General features: G+C 39.9%; 1 protein-coding gene and 1 long non-coding RNA gene across 5 annotated transcripts in view; one reads left to right on the top strand and one right to left on the bottom strand.

Annotated features, from left to right (window-relative positions):
- Positions 1-454: 454 nt before the first annotated feature.
- Positions 455-23,345, bottom strand: DRD3 (dopamine receptor D3). 2 transcript variants are annotated; one of them, XM_082221591.1, is made up of 8 exons: positions 22,900-22,956; positions 22,414-22,493; positions 16,154-16,450; positions 7,429-7,541; positions 5,843-5,985; positions 5,328-5,518; positions 3,378-3,720; positions 455-2,910 (listed from the first exon to the last, which is right to left on the bottom strand). In XM_082221591.1, the coding sequence occupies exons 3-8, from the start codon at positions 16,436-16,438 to the stop codon at positions 2,714-2,716; spliced, it is 1,272 nt and encodes a 423-aa protein (XP_082077717.1). In that variant the 5' UTR covers positions 16,439-16,450; positions 22,414-22,493; positions 22,900-22,956; the 3' UTR covers positions 455-2,713. The 2 variants fall into 2 exon arrangements, with proteins under 2 accessions (XP_082077717.1, XP_082077716.1); XM_082221590.1 differs by lacking the exon at positions 22,414-22,493 and having other exon boundaries at positions 22,900-23,345.
- Positions 5,461-25,271, top strand: part of LOC309531865 — a 134,981-nt gene continuing 115,170 nt past the window's right edge. For 2 of the 3 annotated variants that reach the window (XR_014219493.1, XR_014219494.1), the window contains exons 1-2: positions 5,461-5,548; positions 18,596-18,683. This is a non-coding gene — a long non-coding RNA (uncharacterized lncRNA). Of the gene's footprint in view, positions 5,549-18,595; positions 18,684-22,112; positions 22,188-25,271 lie in introns of all 3 variants that reach the window. The other variant, XR_014219495.1, reaches the window with a different exon arrangement.

Here is a 25,271-nt window from a genome sequence, read left to right as displayed (position 1 = left end):
ACGAAGATGTTTATTCAGGTACTCAGAAATATATGCCTTGAGAAATATATGTCATGAACAGAAATCCAACCAAAATTATCTACACTGTATGTTTGATAAAAAGTCTCATGGTAGCAACGCAGTTTCAATATCTGGTTGATCCTTTGCTTTAAGAAAGCTGAATATAAAACTCAATGTAGTTGATAGCTTTTCCCCCCAGTTGGCTTGATTTACTGATAAAAATGGTTACACTAAGGGAATGCTGTTGCCCTGTGATTAACAAACAAAACACATTCTGTACTTGAATGTCAAGTAAAGCTATGAACTTTATAATACTGTTATGAGTGTGTGAGTGCTAAACACTTTTAAATTCCTGGACCCAGGAAGTGTTAGAATTTAATCAAGCCTCCAGAATCCCTAGACCCAATCCTGGTTAAAATATAAAGCCAGCTTCCTCATGAGCAGCAAGCATTCCAAAAAGGAAACATGAACCAGGGGCTGGAACCCCTGGAATCTCTTAGCACTCAGAGATTGGGTATATGTGCAACAATATATCCAACTGTTATAAGAATGAAATCAAATATAACAGGAGACAGGTTGGAAAATATACAGTATTAACTTTAAGCTTGGTTCTGTATCTATTTATTAAAAATGGTTAAGGGGTATCTGCTGCCTTCTGTGAATTTAATTTGCTGTCTTGATAGAAAGCATTATTAAAGTTCAAAAACATGGACTGCAAGCCAGGATCAGAGCCTTGGTGAATGCAAAAAGCATTGCTTGTGTAGAATGTGCAGCTGTGGACCAAGTCCACACCTGCTAGCAAAAGCCCCGACAGTGAATGAGCTGTATTTACATTCTTCTCCATGCCCTTCTTGGACTTTTTAACTCTTGCAGTTTCTTTAGGAGCTGATCTTCTCACCTGCCCTGCATCTTTTGATGTTATTGTTTGATAGGCTGTCAAGTCAGCTCTGATTTCTTCAGCTGTTCTGCTGCTTGTCTTTCAAGTGAAGATGTTATGGCCACTCAGGATGCAATTGGCTTAGCTACTCTGATGTAGCAAAGAACCAAGTCAATCTTGAGCTAGGCAGCTAAGAACTAAGAAGAATTTTAAGAGCTTAGAATTGGCATTCCAAGATCCATGTGATACTTTTGTTAAATTAAATCAGATCTGTGCTTCTCAAACGTCATAAACCTTTTTTGAATTTTGCTGCAGATCCACTGAGCACTTTCATGGAAACACATACATTTTGTGTTTGTGGGATAAATCCACCTTTCTAGGTTTTCACTCAACAGAATAGCTTTTGTTGAAAAGGTGAATACTTTGCCAGTTTCCCTGAAACCACTTTTTCTCTACAACTCTAAACATGTAGCATACCTGTTTTCAACCTGAAAACTACTACCAATATAATGAAAGTCACAGTAACTGGGAAACTCAATTTCAACTGGAACTATATAACGCTAGCATATGGGCTAGCAAATATCCGAAATGCGGTCATGCTCTAGTCTTTCTGAAACGCTTACATAGGATAGCACCTTATTTGACTGGGAAATCTCTTTTCCATCTGTTTCTGCTAATTGGTGGTCTTGTGGAATTCCTGTTTCGCATCATGAACTGGATGTTTTATGAATGTTGTGTTATTAATGTTATTGGAAGAGGTTTTTAGAAGCTTCGTTAGTTGTTGATATTGTATTTTTGAATCTTTTGTATGAAAACTATCTTTAAGACTTATACTGTGTTTTAAAATATTTACATGCCACCTTTCAGACAAGGAAACAATGTATTGTGATATTTGTCCAGAGCCTTAAATCTTGAGGCTGCAATCGTATTCACGTTTACATGACTTATCAAACACAGTGAAACATACTTCCGATTAAACATGTTAATCCTTGGAAGTACCACTGAAAAACTTGGACTTATTTCCAAGTAAAGTGAATGTTGGAAAGAGTCGAAGAATATACAATGACGTTTTAATGTATCAGCGTAAATCTAGAACATTTGTTTTATTTGTTGTGTGTTGGTAAAGCTGTTCTTTTTACTGTGTCTGGCATTAGCTACTATATATATTTCAATTATTTATAGTACTGAAATATAATTACTTAATTTTTTAGCTGTTATTTCAGTGGGTGAAACCAGTTAACTCCAAAGAATCCTTGCATGTGTTATACTGGCCAGTGTGATGTGTTTAGATAAATAGTAGTGCACAGATCTCAACTTTTTGAACTGTGTGAACTCACATTTGCTTTGTAAGTCACAGTTGGCTATGTGCATCTAATGACTGTGCTATATTTCAAACACTGAGTGCAAACACATCAGATGTTCCTGCTCCTGACCTCTCCTAATAGGAATCTCTTCCCAACTGTTCATAGTCAAATATATGCTACTTGGAGGTATCTATGGCAGAAGGAGTTATACAGTTTTTTCCTTTCAAAGTGTCCTACAGGCAGACACAATAATGCTGCATCCTGGAACTATTCAGACAGTCTCATAATGTGTGCTTCTCATTGACGCAAAACTTTAAAGCAATTTCATGGTTCTTTCTGCACCAGTGTCTAACACAGAACAGATGGATTCTGCTATTGTGAAAAGTATTTCTCATAGTAGCTGCTAAAGAAAAACCAATGCAAAAGTAGGTCTCATGTTGTTTTTTCCTCACTGTTGATTGAGAAAATCCACTCAGGTGTGTTTATCTGCAGTACCCACATAGTATGTAATGTTGTGTTGCTCTCCATGTTTTCAGCAATTCAGGATCTTGAGGAAAGCTTTACGGAACTCATTGTTGAAGGTGGTGTAGATGACAGGGTTGAGGGCACTGTTGACATATCCAAGCCATGTGGTAGCACTGTACAACTCTGGGGGGATGTGGCAAGCTTTGCAATGAGTATTCAGTATGTGTGTCAAAAAGAATGGCAGCCAGCAGACTATGAAAGTCCCTAGAATGAGAAAGAAAATGAGATATCACCATCACTTTGGCTCAAAAGTGCTTAACTCTGGACACAAAGCATGCTCAATCTGCCCACCTGAGAGCCAATTCATAGTTCTTTCCATTATTTTCAGGGCATCCTCACACATAACTAAAGAAACATCTTTGAGAGTCTCTTAGCTCTTTAGCCATGTAGAAATAATGATAAAGGAGGACAGAAAGTAAAAGAGAAATATTTTAAAGCAAAATGTAGATTTACACTGAAACTGCAGACAACAAGCTTTTTAAGTGTAATTTTTTAAAAGCACTCTTCCTCTCTGTGGTTCCTCCAACCAAATTTGTAGCCTGCTTCAGCTGCTTTTGTTAAAACACAAAACAAAACCTCAAACCTGTTATATATGTCTGCCATGTAATATTTAGTTGGGTCCTCATTCTTGCACAGCCTGTTCTTAAAAAGGAGCAGAAATGTGTACTTACCAAGAACAATAGCTAGCATTTGTGTGGCTTTCCTCTCTCTGAGCTGTATTGTCCGATGCTGCTGAGATGGTAGCTTCAAAGAGGTTGCTGTTTTGCCATTGTTGAGTTTGCGTACTTCTAAACTTTGTTCCTTGACTTTTGTCCTCACCTTTCGATCAACAACCTCTCTATCCCCTGTACTGGAAATGGAAACTTCATGGCAGAAACTGCAATATTGCTGCAGTTCTGTGGGCGTCAGGGGCTTCTTTTCAGCAGGCAGCCTTTGGCCTGAACTCTTTAGCTGCAAACAACACAAGAGTGCACTGGGAAGCTTCTGGTGCAAAGCTTTCCTTTCTGTATGTTGCTGAAAAACAAGAGGCCAACAAGAATCAGGAACCACTTAGAAAGATGGGGAGCTGCCTAAGACCAAGCCAGAACACTGGTCATTTTAGCATAATATTGTTGACACTGACTAGAAACATCTCTCTAGGGTTTCAGGCAGAAATTCTCCCCAGCCTTATCTGGGACTGATCCTGGGACCTTTCTTATGCAAAACCTGTAGGGTTCCACTGACCTGTTATAAATCTCTCTCTCTCTCTCTGACACCAAAGTGTAATCCGAAGATCACAGGGCGGTTTACAATATAAAAACACAAAAATAGATAGCATAACAAACAAAACCTTATTTATGTCTTGCTTTTTCCTCAAAAGAGCTCAAAGCAGCAGACCCCTTCCCAATTTTATCCTCAAAACAACCTGGTGAGGTTACATACAAGAAATTGTGACTGGCCCAAGTTTGTCCAGTGAGCTTCATGGCTGAGTGGGATTTTAAATCTGAATTTCCTCAGTTCTAGTTCGACACTCTAAACCCTCTATTATCACACTATTTGGCTGCTAGTTAGTATAAAACTCATATTTAACTTAACCCATAGAGTGTTGCAGATTGTATATGTAATTTCTTCCTCAGGGTAGGGGCAGTATATCTGATATTTAAAATACCTGTGCTTTAAATAATGTGTGTTTCCACTGAAATTAGCGGTTAGAAACTTTATTCATAACAAAAACTAACCACTAAAGTGGACCCATCATCTCTTGTAGCTTTTATTGCCTGAGGTTGCAATTGCTGCAGCAGTCCTGATGACATTCTGTGTTCCCAACAGAGATATTCGATACCTCATTTGATACCTTATGATACCTGAAACTAGTAAATAAAATACTTGTTCCCAAAGTAATTAATAAAATTAGCAGTTCAAAGGCAAGTAATTTATTTCACTAGTGCTTGTTACCACATAAGTGAATCATTCCAGTAGAGCTGGAAATAGCTGATATGAAGACTAACAGATCCATCATTGCTCATGATTGGTAAACACTTTCAGCTGCCCCTCTGCTAATGCTATGCTCAAATCGGCTTTGCATATTCAAAACCCTGCAAAGTTGTTCTGAGCAGAGATGCCCATGTCTTATTGCCCACTGAGCAGGGTGGGGTGGAGAAAAGCATCAGTTCCAACTGAGGGGTGAGTCTGACTAAAACAAATAGCCAGAGAGGAAGAAATTAAGAAACCCTTTCCATTCTTAGAACATGAAAAGAGTGATTCTGGGTCTGACTAAAGGTCTACTAGTATCCTGCCAGAGGCCTATGGCAAGCCCACAAGTAGGACATGAGGTTAGGCAGAGTGAATGCATTGCAGAAGGCCAAAAGCAGCCCATGTGGTACCTCCAGGTGGGAGCTGTAGTCTTAACAACAGCTGCAAGGAAACAACAGCTGCAGTAGTTTATGGGAGCTGAGCAGACTCCATATGAGGAAGAGGCACAGGAAGTGTAGAAATGAGGCCTACATAGGCCTGTTGCAAGTCGATAGGGCTGTTTCTATTTCACCCCTTCTGGGCTCCAGTAGAACCCTACAGGCCATACTATATAGAATATGACAGTTAAGGCCCTTTCTAAATAAAGTCTTTTTGTTTGTGGGCCATACCTGTTGTTTGTAGCAGGTTTTACCGCTGTGGCTGCTTTGTCTGGAGAGGATTCGCTTCCTTTGTCTCTGCCTCAGCACCATATAAATCCGGATGTAGAGCAGCAGGGTCACCAAAAACGGAAGATAAAATGACACCACAGAGGAGTAGATAACAAAGTTGGGATTGGATATGGAACAAATATTTGGATCACCTGAGTGAAAGGACACATAGAAAAGAGAAGGTAGAGTAACTTTCATGCTACATATTTTTGTGTGTGCATAATAAAGGTATGGTTCTTAGAACAAATACAATATGTTTTTGTTTCCACAAACTAGTAAGATCTAAAAAATGTAGTTTGGAGGCTGAACATTTTCCCAGTAGCCATTTTAATATCTTCCACAGTTGACAGAAGTAAGATGTCTTTTCCACTTTGTTTTTGGGAAAAGGGGAAGCTGAGTTCTTAAAGCCATAAGCCGTAGGAGGCCCCATGTTTGTGTACAAAGCCTGTGCTTCAAGGTATTGTTACTGCATTTACCTGTGGTGTTGAAGCCAAAGAGAAGAGGGCACGAAACGGCAAATGCCAACAGCCAGACCACTGCTATCATAATGGACACTCTTCGGCAAGCGCTGGGCCCTGTGCTGTACTGATAATGAACAGGCATAACCACTGCAGTGTATCTGCAAAGTGAACCAACTCCAAAGCAAGGGTGATAAAGACGGAGGAATTGTTGTACAAGAAATGTATAGGGAAGGGGAAAAAAGAAAATTCAGAAACAGAGGAAGATAAGACAAAGTTGAATTCAAAGTGGAAGAAAGTAAAAGAAGAGATGGGAAAACAGAATAAATACAGTGATGCAAAATGGAAGATGAGAAAAGTGAAGAACAATTCAGTATTAATAGCCAGAGATGAAAAAAGGCAAGCAGCGTGGAAAAGAGATTGGAAAAAAAGAGTCAGGTAAGTCAGTATCTGTTAATGGTAAGAAGAGGCAGCGAATCAAAGACATAGCCAATCATGACAAGAAATTTCTACAAGCAATGCTTTCTGTGTGTGTGTGTGTGTGTGTGTGCGCGCGCGCGCGCATGTCAGAGGATGTGGCCATGTGTAATGAAACCCTGACTTTTTTGTTAAGAAGGCCGTGATTTTGAGTGAAGGTACAATGTCTAGAAAAGAGATTATTAATCTTTTCCTATTTGCCTGCTCGAAATCACAATCATCTGTTTTCCTCCTTTGTGTGGTTTCAGCATGGGCAGCACCAGTGGGGGGGGGAGTTCACCCCCATGAAAGAAGCTCACTCCTCACACTGCTGAACTCCTGTCATTAACATATACTGTTATTTTTCTTTCAGAGATCTTAACATATGGAATGCAATTGCCCCCCACCCTTGAAATATACTTTGCTCCTTCTGTGCCCCACCCCTTTTTCTGGTGCTGTCACTGGGTTTCAGATGCATGACTGGGTGGAATAAAAATGGCCAGTGCAGAAATCTTTTGTTCCCCTCCCCACTCCATTTAAGTGAGTGTAAAAAAGGTTGAGGCGCTATTATATGTGTGTGCATGTAACATATGTATAGGCCTCATTCATACATCATGTTAAGCCAAGCTAGCGGTATGTGTTAACAGGACTGCATGAGATTGTTAGCTCCCAGAGATGAGCTTGCACCCACTGTCTTTTCAGCACAGCATGACATGACAGATAAGTCAAGGTTTTTAGGGTGTTGTCCAAGCTGGGGAGGGATGCTGGGTACAGATTGTGCTTAAGGAGAGGGAACTCTGGGATTCATCCAGCACGTTTGCACGGTCCTGATATGCCATGGCTTACCATGATGTACGAACCAGGCCATAGTTTGCTATCACATCTGCTTAACTTTATCAATACTCAAATGATTCCCCGAGTTTACGTTGCTAACAAAGACACAGATTGGGAATCTAATGTCTGACACATACATAACCACTATCATATGTGTCACAATTCTCTGACGTATTATGTGGCATGCACATATGTGGCACAATTGTTTTTCTACATAAATCCCTAACATAAAATTCAACCCACTTCCCCGTCTTAGCCCACCTGAGAATTTCCCATTTCTACCACAGCTTACTGTTGTGGTCTTTTGTTCTTACCTGTCAATGCTGATAGCACAGAGATTTAAAATGCTGGCTGTGCACATCATCACGTCCATAGTAACAAATATGTCACAGCAAACACGGCTGAAATTCCAGACTCCTCCCATCACCTAAATATCAACCACAAAATGTCACTATTGCATTGCACAGAATACTAACGCACTGCAGTTGCTCCTTCCCATTAGAATTGTAGAATTGTTTTATATGGACTTGTTCATAGAGGAAAGCTGTGTGGCTCCTAGGATTTCAACCCATATATCCTCTTGCAGTTAGCCCTGCCTTTGAGAATTAAATGCTGCTCTAGACACAAATCTAGAAAGTGGGGGAATGGACATGGGGATATGTTAACTAGGTTCACCAGGATATATATATATTTAATTCCATCACAAAAGAACTGAAGCATCAAACCCTGCAAATAATCATTCAAGTTCATCCTTGCAGGTCCAGGGAAATCAACACCCAGGGTTAAACTAGACATGACACTAAATGTGCCATTAGGAACTTTGCCAGTCTCCTCGCCTGCCCCAGCTCCCTCCCTTGCTTAATAGTAGGGGCAGGAAACCTATTTTCATTGAGGCTGCAGTGCACGGAGAGGTAAAATTTAGCTGATTCAGCCACTGCGTTGGTTCAATTATTCATGGTCTATTTACCCAGTCTACGTTACTGTAATACATTGCATGTGGAACTGCATCTCAAAAATGTTCAAGAACTGAATCTGGTGCAAAATGCAGCAGCTAGATTAATTACATGGGGCCAACTACAGAGAGCATGTAATGCTAATCCAAAAAACCCCTAAAACTTCACAGGTTGTCAGTTTGTTTTGGGGCACAATTCAAAGTTTTGGTATTGGTCTTTAAATTACCATGACCTGGATATCTAAAAGACCATATTTTCCCTCATGAACCTGCCCACCAATTAAGATCTGTTCTGGAGGCTTTTGTTGTTGTTTTCCCCCAGCCCCTGGGCTCTGAAAGGATACTGAAAAGAAGGCATCTTCAGCAGTGGCACCCAAACAGTGGAACTGGATATATTTGGAACCAGAGAACTTATTAGGCCAGTATTTTAAAAAAGAAAATTTTTGCACAGGCTGCCTGAGAATTAATTAGCCATGAAGGCTTTCCTCAATGTCCCACCATTGGAACTTGATCCCCCATGGAAATGTGAGGCCAGGCCTTCTTGTCTATGGTTGCATCCTGGCTTTTAAATTCCCTGCTCCGTGATATTTGGCTAGCTCCTATGTTGGTAACCTTTCATTAAAAGTATGGTTGCTCAAGCAAGTATTATGAATTGTTTTCATGTGTACTTTTATGGTTCATTTTGCATTGGCTATTTTGATGAATTTTTGTTATCCACCTTGAGATCTTGAAAAAAGTGGGATATCAATAGGTTTTTTTTTAAATAGAATAAAAAGTCTGGTGCCTTCTTCACCAATTTTTAGACAATGGATAAAGGCCATGCTGTTCTCCCAGGCTTAATGGCTTTTTATGATATCTGTCTCCTTTTAATTGCCTGATCTGCTGCTATTTTTAATTGAGTTGTTTGTCTTTTCGTTTTTATTGTGGTTTCTCATCTGCTGTTTTATTATTTTGTTGTAAGCCAGAAAATAGCTTATCTCCTGAGTTTACGTCAATATAACTCAGAAACGTGAGGAGTCCAATGTTGTTTATTGCAAAGCAATAGGTTATAGTCGGATCGTTCCGCAAAACTGCAACCCTGCCTGGTGGTTCAGGCAGCAGTATTTATAAAATTTCAAACAAAGCATTTCACTTTTCACCAATCATATACATCATTACCCCATTTCATGTTTAAAACACATGCACAATAAGCACTGGCAATTTAATAATAATAGTAATTATTATTTGTACCCCGCCCATCTGGCTGGTTTCCCCAGCCACTCTGGGCGGCTTCTAACAAAGATTAAAAATACATTAAAATGTCACACATTAAAAACTTCCCTAAACAGGGCTGCCTTCAGGTGTCTGCTGATTAAGTTCTAATTTCCACTGTGTTCTGTTACATTTTGTTAGTGTGCATGTTGGGAACTTGTGTTATGTGTAGCCATTTGCGCCATGTAGCAACATATGTTCTAGCTTTGAGCTGTATCTTTGTGATTCACATATTAGCTGTATTTCTGCCCCATTTTTTTTTTGGGGGGGGGACTTGCAAAATCATCAGTTTCATAAAGTAATAGGCTACCATAACTTCTCTATTAGAAGCACACTCAAGGATTTACTTTGGGCCACTGCTACAGTTTTTTAGTATTTTTAATGTTTTATTGCATTTTAATTTGTTTTATTGTTAGCCGCCCTGTGGCATGACCTCAAAAAAGCAAGCAAACCCATATTAAATATATGAAATTATCAATGCTGTATGAAACCTCTAAACTACAGTTGTTCTCTGGTCTGCTGTGGGCTGTATGAGGGAGCAAGGGAAAATACCTCTGCCTGTTCTTGCCGGCCATGTACTGCATAATATTTAGAAATTGACTTCATGTGTTTTTGCATAAGTTCCAACAGGTTTTATTTAGCATCCGTACTCCCCTTCAACAAGCCAGGCCTAGTCAGGCAGCCATGATAGATTCTGGTAGGCCTCAAGTCAAATGATTATTTTACACCAAAGGTTTCATAAAACCATAGTCTACTTAGAGATCACTTCCTTGCGTTCTCCTTATGCTGTGTATATGACTATGCACTCTATCAAGGTGGGCTCTGTAAATTCTTCCCACTCTCTTTGTGCCCAAAGTAGTTATTTGGTATTGCTAGCTTCATAAACTAGTGATTTTCTTGGGTTGCTGATTTCCTTCCTTCCTTCCAAACCTTTTGCTAGGGGGTGTCACACAGCAGAGAAACTTCACAAAGGAAGACCACTCTTAATTTCCCATTAACCCACCATGAAATATGGATGGTCCCTTTCTCAGATGCTTTTATTTCAATCCACTATTTTCATTAATTGCTGTGTCTTACTGACATTTTTGCTGCTCATTTTAAAGGGGTGTAATGGTAGACTCACATAAATGATTTTATGTGAAATAAGGCTATATTTATGTGAGGACACCTGTCCTGAAAGGCAGGATATAAATCTTTTGAATAAGGCTGGCAGGGTGCTGGCCTTCTCTTGCCTCTTAAATACGCTATCTGCCCTGTGAAGTTGGAAGCTGTGAGAGAGGATACCACTGAAAAGGCTTCTCTAGATCATGGTGATATTTACCTCAGTATTGTGCATGAGAAGCTATTCAGCATGTAGCACTCAGACCGAAAGAGTGTTCCTGAGCTGAGAAAAGACCTAATTAAAGGCAATTTAAACTACAAAATGCTAGTAAAAACCATGGGATTTGTGCTTGCTTTAAGGTCTGTGGAAGTGCCAAAATGAGAGATCACTCTGCCTGTTACTGATTTTCAATAGTAATAAAAACACTAAATGCTAATGAGTGGCTGAACAGGCAGCATCTGTCCAGCTGTCCTTCATAATTCTATAGCCCTAGGTTTGATTTACTCATCATTATTCATTATTGTTCTGTTTCATGCACACTTTCCAACAGAGAGGCACAAGGCTGTTATTAGGCAGAGAGAGATTTGTTGCAGATGCACATAAAAGGTCTGAAATTTCCTGTTTTGATATATATACAACAAAAGTCCAGACTCCCCCCCCCTTTTTTTTTTTGCATCCAAACAGCATTTGATAGGCAAATGCTACTATTTAGTCTCTTGTGTGCACACCTCTACTTCTAGGACACTAAATGTATAACATTCAGTCAAATAATAAATGAAACATGTTAAAATGAAGAAAAAATGCCATCAAAAGCAATTAAAACCAAACTTTAAAAAAACCCAGTTTCTAATAAAACATTTTGAATCTACTGCATAAGTTGGTCTTTCGGAACACTTATTCAAAAGCACTACATTAGAATCTGTCATGCAAGAGCTATATTTTAAATTCAGCCAATTTGTGTGCAAGGTGGGATTATCCAAAAAGCTTAAATGTAAATAATCTAATTTTAATTTTTGCAAATAATCTAATTTTATTGCCACAAAAAGATACACACCTTCAAAATGCACAGCTAATGCATAAATCTATTTAGGCTGCAATCTTATACCCATTAACCTGGGAGTAAGCTCCACTGAGTATCCACAGTAGTGTCTGCAATAGTGACCAGAGGACGAATGACCACTGGGACGACCGTAGAGAAAAGAAACATCATGATGCAACTGGGTGCCTTCATCTGTCCCAGATGCAAGAAAGGATGTCTCTCCCATATTGGTCTCTACAGCCACAGCAAGCACTGTAAGTCTCTTAACAGTTTGATTCCCCCCTCCAAAAAAAAAGGCACATTCCTCCATTGTCTCCTGAGACAGATGGATGCTTACCAACTGGCTCCACCGAACTCAATGAAACTTACTTCGAGTAGACATTTATAGGATTGTGCTGTCTACTGCTTGTAACAGAAAGCGACATAGGTAGAACAGAAATATACGGTAGGTGTTCCTGAGAATTAGTCACCTGTCATCTGAAACATTGAGGGGCAGTGTCCATCTATTTTCCCTGAATGGCCTAAGACTACGAGAAGAGCCCTGCTAGATCAGATCAAAGGCCCATTGACACCACCATCCTGCCAAGCAAATGCCTACAGCAGACCTTCAAGCGGGACCTAAGCATGATAGCATTCTGCCCACTTGCATTTCCAGGTAACTGGTAGATAGAGGCATCTCTGTCTGAGGGTAGCCTGTTCAGATTACAGTGAATGCAACCTTGCCAACAAAGGTCAGTATAGCAAAAGCCATGGTTTTCCCAGTAGTGATGTATGGAAGTGAGAGCTGGACCATAAAGAAGGCTGATTGCGGAAGAATTGATGCTTTCGAATTATGGTGCTGGAGGAGACTCTTGAGAGTTCCATGGACTGCAAGAAGATCAAACCTCTCCATTCGGAAGGAAATCAGCCCTGAGTGCTCACTGGAAGGACAGATCCTGAAGCTGAGGCTCCAATACTTTGGCCACCTCATGAGAGGAGATGACTCCCTGGAAAAGGCCCTGATGTTGGGAAAGATGGAGGGCACAAGGAGAAGGGGACGACAGAGGACGAAATGGTTGGACAGTCTTCTCGAAGCTACAAACATGAGTCTGACCAAACTGCGGGAGGCAGTGGAAGACAGGGGTGCCTGGCATGCTCTGGTCCATGGGGTCACGAAGAGTCGGACATGACTAAACAACAACAACAACAACAACATAGTGGTTAGGGTGAGACTAAAGGTGGGGGACCCAGGTTTAAATCCCTTTCAGCCATGAAGTTTGTTGAATATCTATAGGCCAGTCACTATCTCTCTTGTCTAACAAACTTCACAGAGTTGTGGTGAAAAGAAGAGGGTAGAGCCATTATGAGTTCCTTGAAGGAAGTGTGTGATACAGTGCAATGAATACACAAATGAAGAATGCAAGCATAAAGAAGGAACCCACCAGATTTTAAAAGAATGGGCAGAAATCCATTCTTATTTACATCAATGCAGGTTTCAGCAATTCCACTGAAGCCAATACAATTACTGACAGCTGAAAATCAGATTAGAGACCTAATTTATTTTTTCATTATCTCAGCTATTTTTGCCTTCATTATATATAATTATTTTAATGGAATTTACTTCCATGAAAGTGTGTTTAGGATTGTATCCCAAGGCATTCAGCTATATCTTCCTAAAACAGATACTTTTAATGGACTGAGCACTCTACCTAAATCTCTTCAGAAAGCAATTAGTCAGTGCATCATTGAAAAGAGAAATGCTTGATCTGTTACTGAGTGAAGAGTGATATTGCCAGATGATAGAAGCTCCAAACCATTGTGCAGCAGTAGTAAATGGAAATCCACTTAATTTGTTTGCCTCCATTTGTTTTCAGCTCTGCATTGTCAGAGATGTATTGCCTAGAGGTATGGTAGGCACCTATGGAAATGGTGTTGTGCTGGTTGGTTGAAACATAACTATTTGCAGGGACATTCCTGAGCACTGATTTTTAGTAGTATGGTTTCACCCAGTTGGCCCTATATAACTAACATATCCTGGGTTATGTTGGTCATACTGTATAGATATTTCCTCAGGCTGCATAAGAAACCAACCTCATTAGGTGTACTAAGGATAAAATCTGTGGGAAAGGCACATGTTGGTGAAGAATCCAAAGTGGATTGCTGCCTGACATCCATAGTGTTAAAAGCAAGGAAGGCCTGCGATTAGGTCTTAGTAGCTCAACAAAGTAACATATTAAAAAAAACCAGTTAGCTTAATTCAAATGTATGTCAGCCCTTTTCATTTTTAGCCTATACCACATTTAGGAAAATGCATACCAGTAACCAGGTTTTATAGGGACGCGGGTGGCACTGTGGGTTAAACCACAGAGCCTAGGACTTGCCAATCAGAAGGCCGGCGGTTCGAATCTCCATGACGGGGTGAGCTCCCGTTGCTTGGTCCCTGCTCCTGCCCACCTAGCAGTTTGAAAGCATGTCAAAGTGCAAGTAGATAAATAGGTAAGGTACCTCTGGCGGGAAGGTAAACGCCGTTTCCGTGCGCTGCTCTGGTTTGCCAGAAGCAGCTTAGTCATGGTGGCCACATGACCTGGAAGCTGTATGCCAGCTCCCTCGGCCAATAAAGCACGATGAGCACCGCAACCCCAGAGTCGGCCACGACTGGACCTAATGGTCAGGGGTCCCTTTACCTTTACCTTTAACCAGGTTTGAGTCATTCACAGCAGAACTACCAGATACATAGAATTAGTTGGGACCCTTGAACACTTAATTGATAGGAAGATTGGCTTAATCAACTTTCTTTTAGCTTTGAAACACAAAATTTGTTATATATGCCATATTTGAAAGAGTGGCATTTATTCCATGAGATAAATTACAGAAAGGTTATTCTTACAGCCATGATAGGTTTTTATTTTATTTTTTAAGTGATAAATCCCACAGCAATATTATTATCTCATCTGGGAGAAGTGGCAGAGCATTTGACACCTTGACTGCCCCCAGAAGCGTTCTATGGATTGCTATATGAAATGCTTCCTTTTTGTAGGTGCAGCCAAGCATGGTTGTCATCCGAGATCCTTAACCGTTATTCACCCCTACTTAAAATGGACTAATTAGGATTATTCTTAAAACAAATCAGACTTATTACGTGAATATTTCAGGAGCGGATAACATGGCAAAACTGCATGGTTCACTGTTTTAACTATTGTCTTCCGACCCTGAGTTCTCTGGACAAATACTCTCCATCTCCATCCGTTGTCAGCCACATACATTAATGCATGGGTGCTATTCTCTTGGATTCTAGTGCAGAATGTGCTACTTAATGGGCTGGAAAATTCATGGTCTGAGAAAAGCTATTGGCAATTAGCTGAAGACATTTTCATCAAGGGCATGTGGACAAGTGATGTCAAATACACCTTTCAAGAGGGAACATCAGTATTCCAGCTGGGTATTCTTGCCTTTGCCATCCAAAGCATAATTCTGTCACCCCAGTCCCATAAATGCAAGCGATGTGTTGAGCCATATATTTGTAAGAGGAACTGTTTTTCCAAGTGCAGAAATGTCTGCACTGTGGGAGGGCAACAGCTCTGTAGTACGTGTGGCATATGTGTGTTATTTATTTATTTATGTCACCTTAGCGTCTAAAATTAATTAAAAACCCATCTTAAAATCAGCTAGCAAGAAGCAGCGCAGCAACAAAATATCTGAATTATTTTATTGCACAGAATGTCTGTGAGCACTGAGATTGCAGTGTAGGTGGTGCTTCTGTTCAGATTGTGTCTATATTAGTATTTTCTGTCCCCTTCTTGGATCATTATAATTCCAGATCTGTGGACAGGATGGGACTATTGGTATCTATTTAAAGAAAGTGTTCATTAATAAACAGTTAAAAGTTTGTAAACTCAACTCTGTTAAAATTATGTTTCTACACCAACAATGCATAGACATGAAAATGCACATGGATATTTGTGCTTAGCAGCACAAATCTAACAATTGATACTCCTCTGTTATTCACTTTTTCCGCAAGACCTGGGTTAGATTTTTCTTTTATGATTAAGTTAAAAAACTAGAAGCAGAGAACACTCAGAGTCCACCACATGTGTGCAACAAAGAGGTTCCTCATGCTGTTTTTGTAAAATACGTAAGATACTTAGGTTGAAACAGTGACCTATCCATAACTGAATGTCCACCTTTTCTGGTAATTTACCAGTTCAATGTATCATTAAGTTAGGTCCCAGAGCCCTCTTTGTTGGATCAGTCTGGGCCCATGTGATAACGTGCAGAATAATACAATAATTGCACAATTTAATGGTGGAGGAAGAAACAGTATAGACCATGGGTAGGCAACCTAAGGCTTGGGGGCCGGGGCCGGCCCAGTCGCCTTCTGAATTTGGCCCACAGATGGCCCGGGAATCAATGTTTTTATACATGAGTGGAATGTGTGCTTTTATTTAAAATGCATCTCTGGGTTATTTGTGGTGCATAGGAATTTGTTCATATCCCACCCCTCCAAAAAAATAGTCTGGCCTCCCACAAGGTCTGAGGGACAGTGGGCCGCCCCCCTGCTGAAAACGTTTGCTGACCCCTGGTATAGACCATAGCTTTGGATGTTTACTGTTTTGTATAGTTCTAAATGGATGACAAAATTTGAGAGTATATTAATCATGCACAAATACTAAAAAAGAAAAGAAAAGCCATAGGGCTGGCAGCCTAAAGTATACTGACCTCTAGGTATACTACCCATGGCATCACCAAAGTGGCCACAAGCAGGTCTGCTACTGCCAGGCTCACCACAAGGTAGTTGGTGGTGGTTTGCAGGCTACGTTCCCTCAACACTGCCAGGCAAACTAGGACATTCCCAAAAACGATGGCCAAGATCAAGATGCAGTACCAGAGGGCATAGTAGGCATGAGACTGTGGTGATCCAGGTTTTGTGGAGTTATCCTGCCAGTATGGGGCTGATACTGTAGAATTGGGATTGCTAGTGATTCTGCTGAAGGGTGTCATCATGGGATGGAAGATCTGAAAAAGAAAGACACTGGATGAACATTGGTGTGGTGCACCAAGAACAGAGAATCTGTTTATATTTTCATATCACTAGCCAAATTATGCCACTGACTATGAGTGAAACCCTACAAGTCATTCATTTGTAAGATTGCTCAATGCCAATGAAATACAATCTGGGGGGAAATGGTAGTTGTTTAATAGTGCTAAGAAAAGCATTGGGGTGCTTTAGATGAAAGTTGTGCTTCTGTACTGACTAGGTTCCAAAGTATTTTGCTTTTTGAGTTCCTACTCTTCCTTTCTCTAACACCCACCCAATACAAAGGAAATGGAAAAAGGGTGGCCACATTCAACACCAACATTCCTGTGCAGATTGTATTTTCAGTGTGTCTTACCACCCCAGATGTACTTTTCACATACCAGCCACAAAGAAGCACAATCATCATCATACCCAAGTGATCATGTGAGAAATTGGGGAAGGTGAAAGCACACAGTAGATGAACCATTTTTGCTCCTTTCTACAAACTCTGAGGCCTGGAGCAAACAGTTGCTGGCAATGTTATAACTGGCCATGGGATATTTACTTAGGAAGTCCAGCAAGTTGCTCAGTGCCTACTGGAGATCAGTGCCCTGGGCAACTGTAGTATTTTTCATACAACTACCTCTCAATACCATGAAGTGGTATAATGTGAGGAACCTGACCTTCCTGAAAGAAGCATGTGGAATTCACATTGAAAAATTAATCTGTGGGCATTAAGACTGATATGGGTGATGTTATCACCTTTGCTTTAGCAAAAACTGTCACGGGTTCCTCATTAGCTGTTCATTCCCAACAATGATTTGCTGAGAAACCAGTCTCCTTTACTGGGCTGGGTCCCATAAAGTCAAACTTAGTTCCGGACTGAACTACAATTAAAATCGACTACTTGCTGCTTTTTCTTGAGGGAATTTAAAGTTCTGACAAAAATCTACTTGATTATTAGCATTCCTACACAGTGCTGAGTAGTTTCCAAGTAGAGAAAGAGGCACAGTTCCTGCACCATTGAACTTGCCTGATACAATCCTAGTCCAAAGTGGAATACAGCAGGAGGCACACTGCAGGGTGTTCAAAGTCTCTCATTCCCAATCAACCTCTGATGGTTCTCTGAAATCTATTATGCTCCATTTAGCTTTGATATGACTTTTCCAGAGGTACTGATGCTATTCTTAGTGATTCCGTCTCAAGACAATTCCACAAAATAGACGGCTTCTCTGGAACTTTGCATCAGAATTCCACAGAACTTTTATGATGAGCATCGGCTGAAATTGGGTCATTACATTGAGTCTCTTGGCTATATAACACTAGTCCAGGGACCTATCTGCACTGTGCAGCATGCAACGTGCAGATTTGGCCATTCTTGTTACTTTTTGTGGTAATCCAGAAGGGTATCTGGTCTTCCAGGTATCACTGCACCAGTGATGATATCAGTGATGTACATGAAAGCCTTGGGGCATGTCTAGCATGACAATGTGGGACATGAGTTGGATCCATACAGAGTCCAATACAGAATACATGTGTCCCAGTAGAACCCACAGCCATTGCAAAATGCTGACTTTCCGAGTGTGTATGTAATTCAGCTGCAACTCCATTAGATTACTGGGTTATACATGGGTCTGCCTTTGAAGGCAGTTTGGTAACTGCAGCTGGTGCAGAATTTGGTGGCCAGAGTGCAGATGGGAAGTAGAAGTTCTGATCGTATAATATTAATCCTGGCCTGACTGCATTGCCTGCTGAGTCATTTCTGGGCTCAGTCAAATTCCTGATTTTGACCTGTATAGCCTTAGTTGCCTCAGGACACAAGTATCTTATGGACTGCCTCTCTCTGCACAAACCTACCTGGCCCCAGAGTCTATCCTCTGATGCCTTTCTTTGTGTTGGGCCTTCGCAGTGGTGACTCCCTGACTGGAGTGCTCTCACTGGAACCATCATTATCACCTTTTAGGCACTAGGCAAAGATGTTACTGTCAACCCACTATCAAGCAGATACTTTTCAGATATAGCAAGTTGAGCCTCTGCTTTTACTGTATGAGTAAGACTACTGTGGCAATGCTATTTGGTCTTTTTTTCTGGGCAATCTCAAGATACAAGCCAATGAATCCCTTTCTCACAATTTATCCCTCCAGGGCATGAATGATACACATGGACTTCAGAGCATGAAGGAAGCTTAACCTGCTTGTGCCTGTCTAGTCCCTGTTCTGGGGATAATTAGAGGTAATTTGATATATTTCCTCTTGGCAACATAGACTACAATTGAACTAGAATCCTTTGTCCCAGTTGGTGAGGCTCGTTTGACAACAATAAGAAATCAAACCTTTAGTGTCATAGGCCCGATCCTGTGGAACATCCTTCCAATGGAAATTCAGTGGGCACCTTCTGTGCCAACTTTTAAACACCTGCTGAAAACTTTTCTATACTGCCAGGCTTATGCAGGCAGTTAAGAGTACATCCCCCATAATGTTCTACTGATGCCTGCTTTTAATTTCTTTTTGTTTTTAATGTGCTTTTAACATTTTGTGATTTTATTGTTTGGTTTTATGTTTTTATACTGCTGTAACCTGCTGTGATATATTTTTATGATACAGTGGTATATAAATATTTATTTATAAATAAATAAAAATACAGCTTATTTTTTATGATGTCCCCTGGGCAGAAGGCCTAAGGACAGGGTGTTGAGATATTCTAGGCTAGGGGTTGCCCGTATGGACATTGAAGAAGAGCTTGAATAATGCATCCCTAAAGCCAAGCCTTTTGCTTGCTCAAGCTTAAGGAAGGCAGGAATTTTCTTTGGGGAGGTTAAAGAGATAAAGAAACTCAGCATGATGGTAGCAATGCTTGTGGTTTGGGGAAAATCCTTCCTTAGATAGAGAAAAATGTGGGCTGATTTGTGCAGGTTTATGGAGCGTTATTTCAGGGATTATTTCTTTCTTTTTTAAATGTATTTTTATTAAAGATTTTCTCGATTTACAAAGGTATGTGCAATGTCTCTCTCTTGTATCCCACCCCCATGTAACTTTTTTTTAAAAAAACAAATCGGTTTCATTTGTTGATACATTAAGAAGAATAGGGGGAAAGAGGTGGAGGGGGGAAAGATGAGTGGGGTTCGGTGGTGATGTTTTACTTAATATCTGTGGGTTTTGTTTTTTTAAAAAATATTTATTGCTTTTACAACAATTTAAACACTACAAAAAAAACACAAAGAAAAAACAATACATTACAATACAAAGACACTACCTTACACTAAAACATTAAACTAACAAGACAAAACAAAAACAATTTAAAAACACATCAACAGAGAAAAGAAAAGAAAAAAAAAGAAAAAATAATAATGAATTTCAATATCTTATCTTTCTTTCACATATTTCCACGACCTCCTCACACCTCCCTTTTTGTATTCCACTTCTATTAATTATTTCAGCAATTCCTTTCCATCTTCCCCTGTTTCCTTTCCTTTAATTATCTTAACACATTTCAACCTTATTTTTCCTTTAATACTCTATTAATCTATTTGTACTTAATTCCTTATAACCTTTCTACTAAAGCCATATCACTTCGTTCCAACATTCTTCTAGCATTCCTTAATTTTACAATATTTCTGTAAATATATGTGGGGTTTTGTGTCAGTGTTGCTTGTGCAGGTTCTCTGCTGTTCACTTGTGTTCCTTTGGTGGTGAGAGAGGTTGGGGTTGGCCTAGGGTGTGGCTGTTTATTTGTGGTTGGCTGTGGTGGTCTTTGTTTTCGTGTGTGAGTGGGGTGGGTGGGTGTTTTGGATCAGGTTAGCCATATTGATTTGTATGCTGTTGGTGGATTTTTGTCATTGTCTTGTTGGGCCGTGTATGTGATAAAGGGGAGCCATACCGGGGTGAAGGCGTCTTCTTCTATTTGTCCCCATGTTAGTTTCAGTTTATTGGTTAATTTTTCTAGTAAGGCTGTTTCCCATACTATTTGGTACCATTGGTCCATGCTTATTCCTTCAGGGATCATTTCTAAAAAATATTTAATATTCTTTAATCACGAATGCTGGATTGGAGATGCTTCAAACACATTCAGAAAAAAATAACTGCTTCCTTAACTGCATACAAGTTTGGAGTTAGGCTCAATATTGAGCCTGAGCCTGTGATTTTATGATGGGATTTTTGCAGAAAAGCAGATCACTAAAATAGTCAAATCACTTCCTTAGGTAAGTAACCTGTTCAGTATCTGCTTTGTAATAAAAACTGGGCAATGGTTTGTCACAGAAACCAATTAGCTAAAGGTGGAATGCCATTCATCGCCAACCTCTAGCTAGAGGTGGTGTCATTAGTGTGTTTGTGTGTGTGTGTGTGAAAGAGAATTAAAAGAAACGAGCCGGAAAGACACAGGGGCCTTATTTGCTCTCTAAGAGAATCTAGAGCTATGACTTTGGTGCCCTACTCAATACTTAATGGGGGAGCAAGATCTGCTGGAGTGTTGATGCTGTAAGCCTTGCATCACATGCTGAACTTGAATATATGTGTAGATAAACTGTATGTCATAGAAACATCGTATGTCTCAAATGTCTCAAATGCCCTTAATTCCAAGGAAATCCAATTTATGCACTGGGACCCCTGAAGCATTTCACCACTCAGAGATTGGGGGTTGCATAACTATCTTAAGTCATCTGAGTTTGCTGCTAATGTTTTCTTTCTTGCTGCAATCTTATTATAGGCTGCACTTTTGTATATCTCCTGATCTGTTATAATGGCTTTGGTTCGAAGGACATAGCACATAATGGCTTTGGTTCGAAGGACATAGCACAGTACAAGAGACTGGACTGTATAACTTTTTATATTGCTTTTACTTCCACATTTTTAAGATTTGATTCACATACATTCTTATATATCTATTGAAATCTCATCACTTGGTGTACACAGCTGAATATATGAACAGTCTCCACTGACCATGTTTTGTTAGGCGTGATATGCAAACTCAGTTTAGTGGTTGGACTGTGTTGGGTATTTTCAGACATGGAAGTCAACACCTGGCATTGCAATAATCAATTTTCCTTTCACTGTGCTTAAATATGCATGTGTAGCCTGATCTTTGACTGAAATGGCTTGTCAAAATAGTAGTCTGAAACAACACATAAGGCTTATTCTGGCTTCTGCTTACAGTGCAAACCTCAAATGAAATTCCCAATTATTCACACTACGTAAGATTCTGCTGTGAGCTCTGCTCATTGAAACAACCGTGTGCCCAATGCACTTTATAGCAACCAGCCTTGACATCAAAAGTAATTACTGAGTGACAATGGCTGTCCACTTTTCAGTTAGTAATATTTCCACTTATCAGGTACAGGTATCATTTCCATTTGCTGGTTCCAAAAACAATCAATAGAACCCAAAGTGATTCCAAATGTGTTTTTATTGGATAACTGTGCCAAATGAGAGCAAGCTTCAGAACTAAAAACTTAGTGGTACAACTTAGTGGTACAAATTAAAAGCTTACTAACCTTCATCATTATAATCACAATCATTTGGGATCATATCTGTATTTTTCTGAAACTCCCCTATTTTCTTTTCCACCCTCCTTTCCGTTAATAGGTCATTCTCAATCTACTTCACCTATTCTCCTTTATAGCTCCATTTTTATGACTTTCATTCTTTTACTTCCTTTCAATTACAGAAGTTTGTGCATCTATTTCAAGGGCAAAACTCCGATGGAAATACCATAATCAAAACAATTTTCTCAAAGGTCAGTGTTCTAGGTCATGTGAGATTATATATACAGCTTGAAAAATGTGTGTGGGCACATATACATGTGTACATGCATGTATGCACATGTGTATGCACACATACAAATGCATCCTCAAGTCTGTGTTTGCTCATTTCAACATTCTGGTACACTAGATATTCAAATCCCTCAAATTATTTTAATTACAGCACCGACCTTAAAACAATAGCACCATTCTTTCAATATGACTTACTTTGTTGGGGTAGGGCTTTCTTCTTAGAAAACTCACTTTTAATATATACAGGACTTTCAAACCGACAGCCTTTCTAACTGCTGCATTGAAGGGGCACAAAGCAAAATTATCTCAGGATTGTCAAGAGCTACTTTGCCAGTTATAGCAAGTGACAACATCAACCTCCTTTCCACACACCTTTTTAAAAAGTCTTACAGAGGGAGGAGAGCGTTTAAAACTAACAATCTTTACTAGATTATGAAAGAGAAATCATTAAAAAGAACAAGCTCTCACTATCCTGTCCTCCAGGTGATAATGCACAGAATACAACCCCCCTCCTTGAACCATAGGTAGTTTATAGCCTTGACAGGTTTATTCTTCTTCTTAGGCATATGGGTTTTCTTTCAGGCTGTTAGGTGTTTTAAAAGATTTGCAAAGAGCATAGGTTAAAAGCAGGAAATCTTACAAGACAGAACTAAAATGCAAAATAGGAAAACAATGACTTACCCTCGTCTGTCAGATTCAGCTCTGGAAGGATATAGAGAACATGTTAGATTCATGTGGCTCTGCCGCTATATGCCCCAGGGGACTCAAACTTTGCCCTTCCTGAGACATTGCAAATATGTAAGAAAACAAGAAAAAATTCTTCCATATTTGCCTCAGAGATGTAGGACAATGATCTAACAAGTCTTTGCGTCATTTTGGACCTGATTTATATCCATACATTTCCCATATGTCTTTCTGAAGATCTCGAAGACCAGCTGCTTGGTGTCTCTGTCCTTGGTGCTGATAGAATAAGCTGCTGTTCCCTACCTCCTCTTCCCCCCTCTTCATATTCCAGTTCTACAGCATCACCTCTCTGTCTTTCCTCTAACTTTATCAGCCTCTCTTACATACTGCTTGCTTTTCCTGCCAGTCTGTGCCTCTCAGATATCTTGGAAGCTGAAGCTGAATGTCTGTCGCCTTTGTCTTATTCATGCTATCCATGTGTTGACAATTTCAAAATCCATTAGGTGGAATGTCATGCAGAATACAAATTCAAAACGTTAAGTGTTCTTGGAGGTGGGGGGGAATAGTTAAAGTGGGGAGTAGTCTACTGAATGAACATTAGGTCTGGTTTTCACTGGCTGCTTGGGACCACAGACTAAAATCATACAGAGGTGGGCTCAGGTGTGAATCCAATGAAGATGCTGAACTCTTATGAATTCTGAATCAGTTCTGCATGCTTACCAAGCACGATTCAGATTATTTTCCATGGTGTTTTAAAGGGAGATGGCCTCACTGAGAAAAATGCTATCCGTAAAATCTTAACAACTGTTGAGGCCAGAGATTTAATATTAATGGTGCTGTGTGGTAGAGCATGTAGTTTGCATGCGGAAGGTTCCAGGTTCAATCCCCAGCATCTCCATGTACGGCTAGGAAATATTCCTGCCTAAAATGCTGGATAACTATTCACAGGCAATATGAGCCAGATGGACTGATAGTCTATATTGGTATAAGGTAGCATCCTATGGAACACTTAATAATAATAATAATAACAACAATAAGCCTTACCTGTGAATGCAAGACAGTTTTTTCTTATCTGAATGTTAGACTATAATTTCACATGGCTATATTATTCATTCATTCACTGTACATTCAAAATATAACTTTAGGATGATTTGATTGAAGAATTTGCTTTTAGATTTCAGAACACTTTATGAAAGAGGAAAGACCTGCTGAAAAATTTCTTTCCATGATTAAATTGCATGTGATACTTCACCCTACATGTAGCCTCAGACCAGCACTCTATGGCCTTTATGGATATGTGTGTGTGTGTGTGTGTGTGTGTGTGTGTGTAACACAACCATCAAGCTCTAACCCAAGGTGCTGATTACATAACATCCAATCCCCATGTAATGTGATGGGGGGATAGTTTTGCTCAGGGGATTGCAGACCCATCATACCATTCACTTTTCATTTTAAAATATGAATCTATGTGCACCCTTACATGAGACACAGAGAATGCACAGCCACCAGAATCTCATAAAAATAAAGTGGGTGGGGGGGGGGAGAAAGGATTGATTAGATCAGGAGTCAGCAACCTTTTTCAGTCGTGGGCTGGTCCACAGTCCCTCAGGCCATGTGGTGGGCTGGACTATATTTTTTTGGGGGGGGGGATGAACGAATTCCTATGCCCCATGAATAACCCAGAGATGCATTTTAAATAAAAGGACACATTCTACTCATGTAAAAACACGCTGATTCCCGGACTGTCCGTGGGCTGGATTGAGAAGGCGATTGGGCCGCATCTGGCCCCCGGGCCTTAGGTTGCCTACCCCTGGATTAGATGCAGCACTATGGGAGGGAAATTTTCCACTGCTCTTTGCCACTGTAAAAATTAAAAGCAAAATTTAGATGGTTTTCTTTTTCTTTTTAATTTAAATTTAGAAGTTCTCAAAACAGCAAGGGCATGGAACGCATCATTAATGGTGTTATACATAAAACTTAATAAGTGCCTAGAACATCTGTGGACAATTATAATTGTAATGGTTTATTATCCAAGAAAGGCATAACATTTTCCTGTTACAAAATATGCATCCAGTACTCAAAAGGTCATTGTAGCAGAAGCACATATGGAGTGAGTGTAACAAATGAATAGCCAATGTACATTTATTATGATGAAATGGATTGGGCAGAAAGTATTTATGGTCAATTAAGAATCAGTTAGATCTAGGCTGGATCTAGACACATCAAAGAAGCGTTTCAATTTAATAGCGTAAATTTAAACAGGAAAAACAGGTAGGGGAAAAAACCAGCACGTCGCCATCTGGTGGCACAATGTTGTTGTTTAGTCTTTTAGTCATGTCCGACTCTTTGTGACCCCATGGACCAGAGCA

Source organism: Podarcis vaucheri (assembly GCF_965113315.1).
Source record: "Podarcis vaucheri genome assembly, chromosome: 4".
NCBI lineage: Eukaryota > Metazoa > Chordata > Lepidosauria > Squamata > Lacertidae > Podarcis > Podarcis vaucheri.
The sequence above is the reverse complement of the archived record's forward strand: the minus strand, read 5'-3'. Positions and strand labels throughout refer to the sequence as shown.

Bases quoted from the DNA above. Each gene is read 5' to 3' on its own strand.
- DRD3 (XM_082221590.1), bottom strand. From the start codon at position 16,438: ATGATGACACCCTTCAGCAGAATCACTAGCAATCCCAATTCTACAGTA. The intron at 3,721-5,327 runs GTATGGCCCACA...CTTGTTTTTCAG, and splicing joins AAACCTGCTACAAACAACAG to CAACATACAGAAAGGAAAGC. The intron at 2,911-3,377 runs GTAAGTACACAT...TTCTCATTCTAG, and splicing joins AATGCTAGCTATTGTTCTTG to GGACTTTCATAGTCTGCTGG.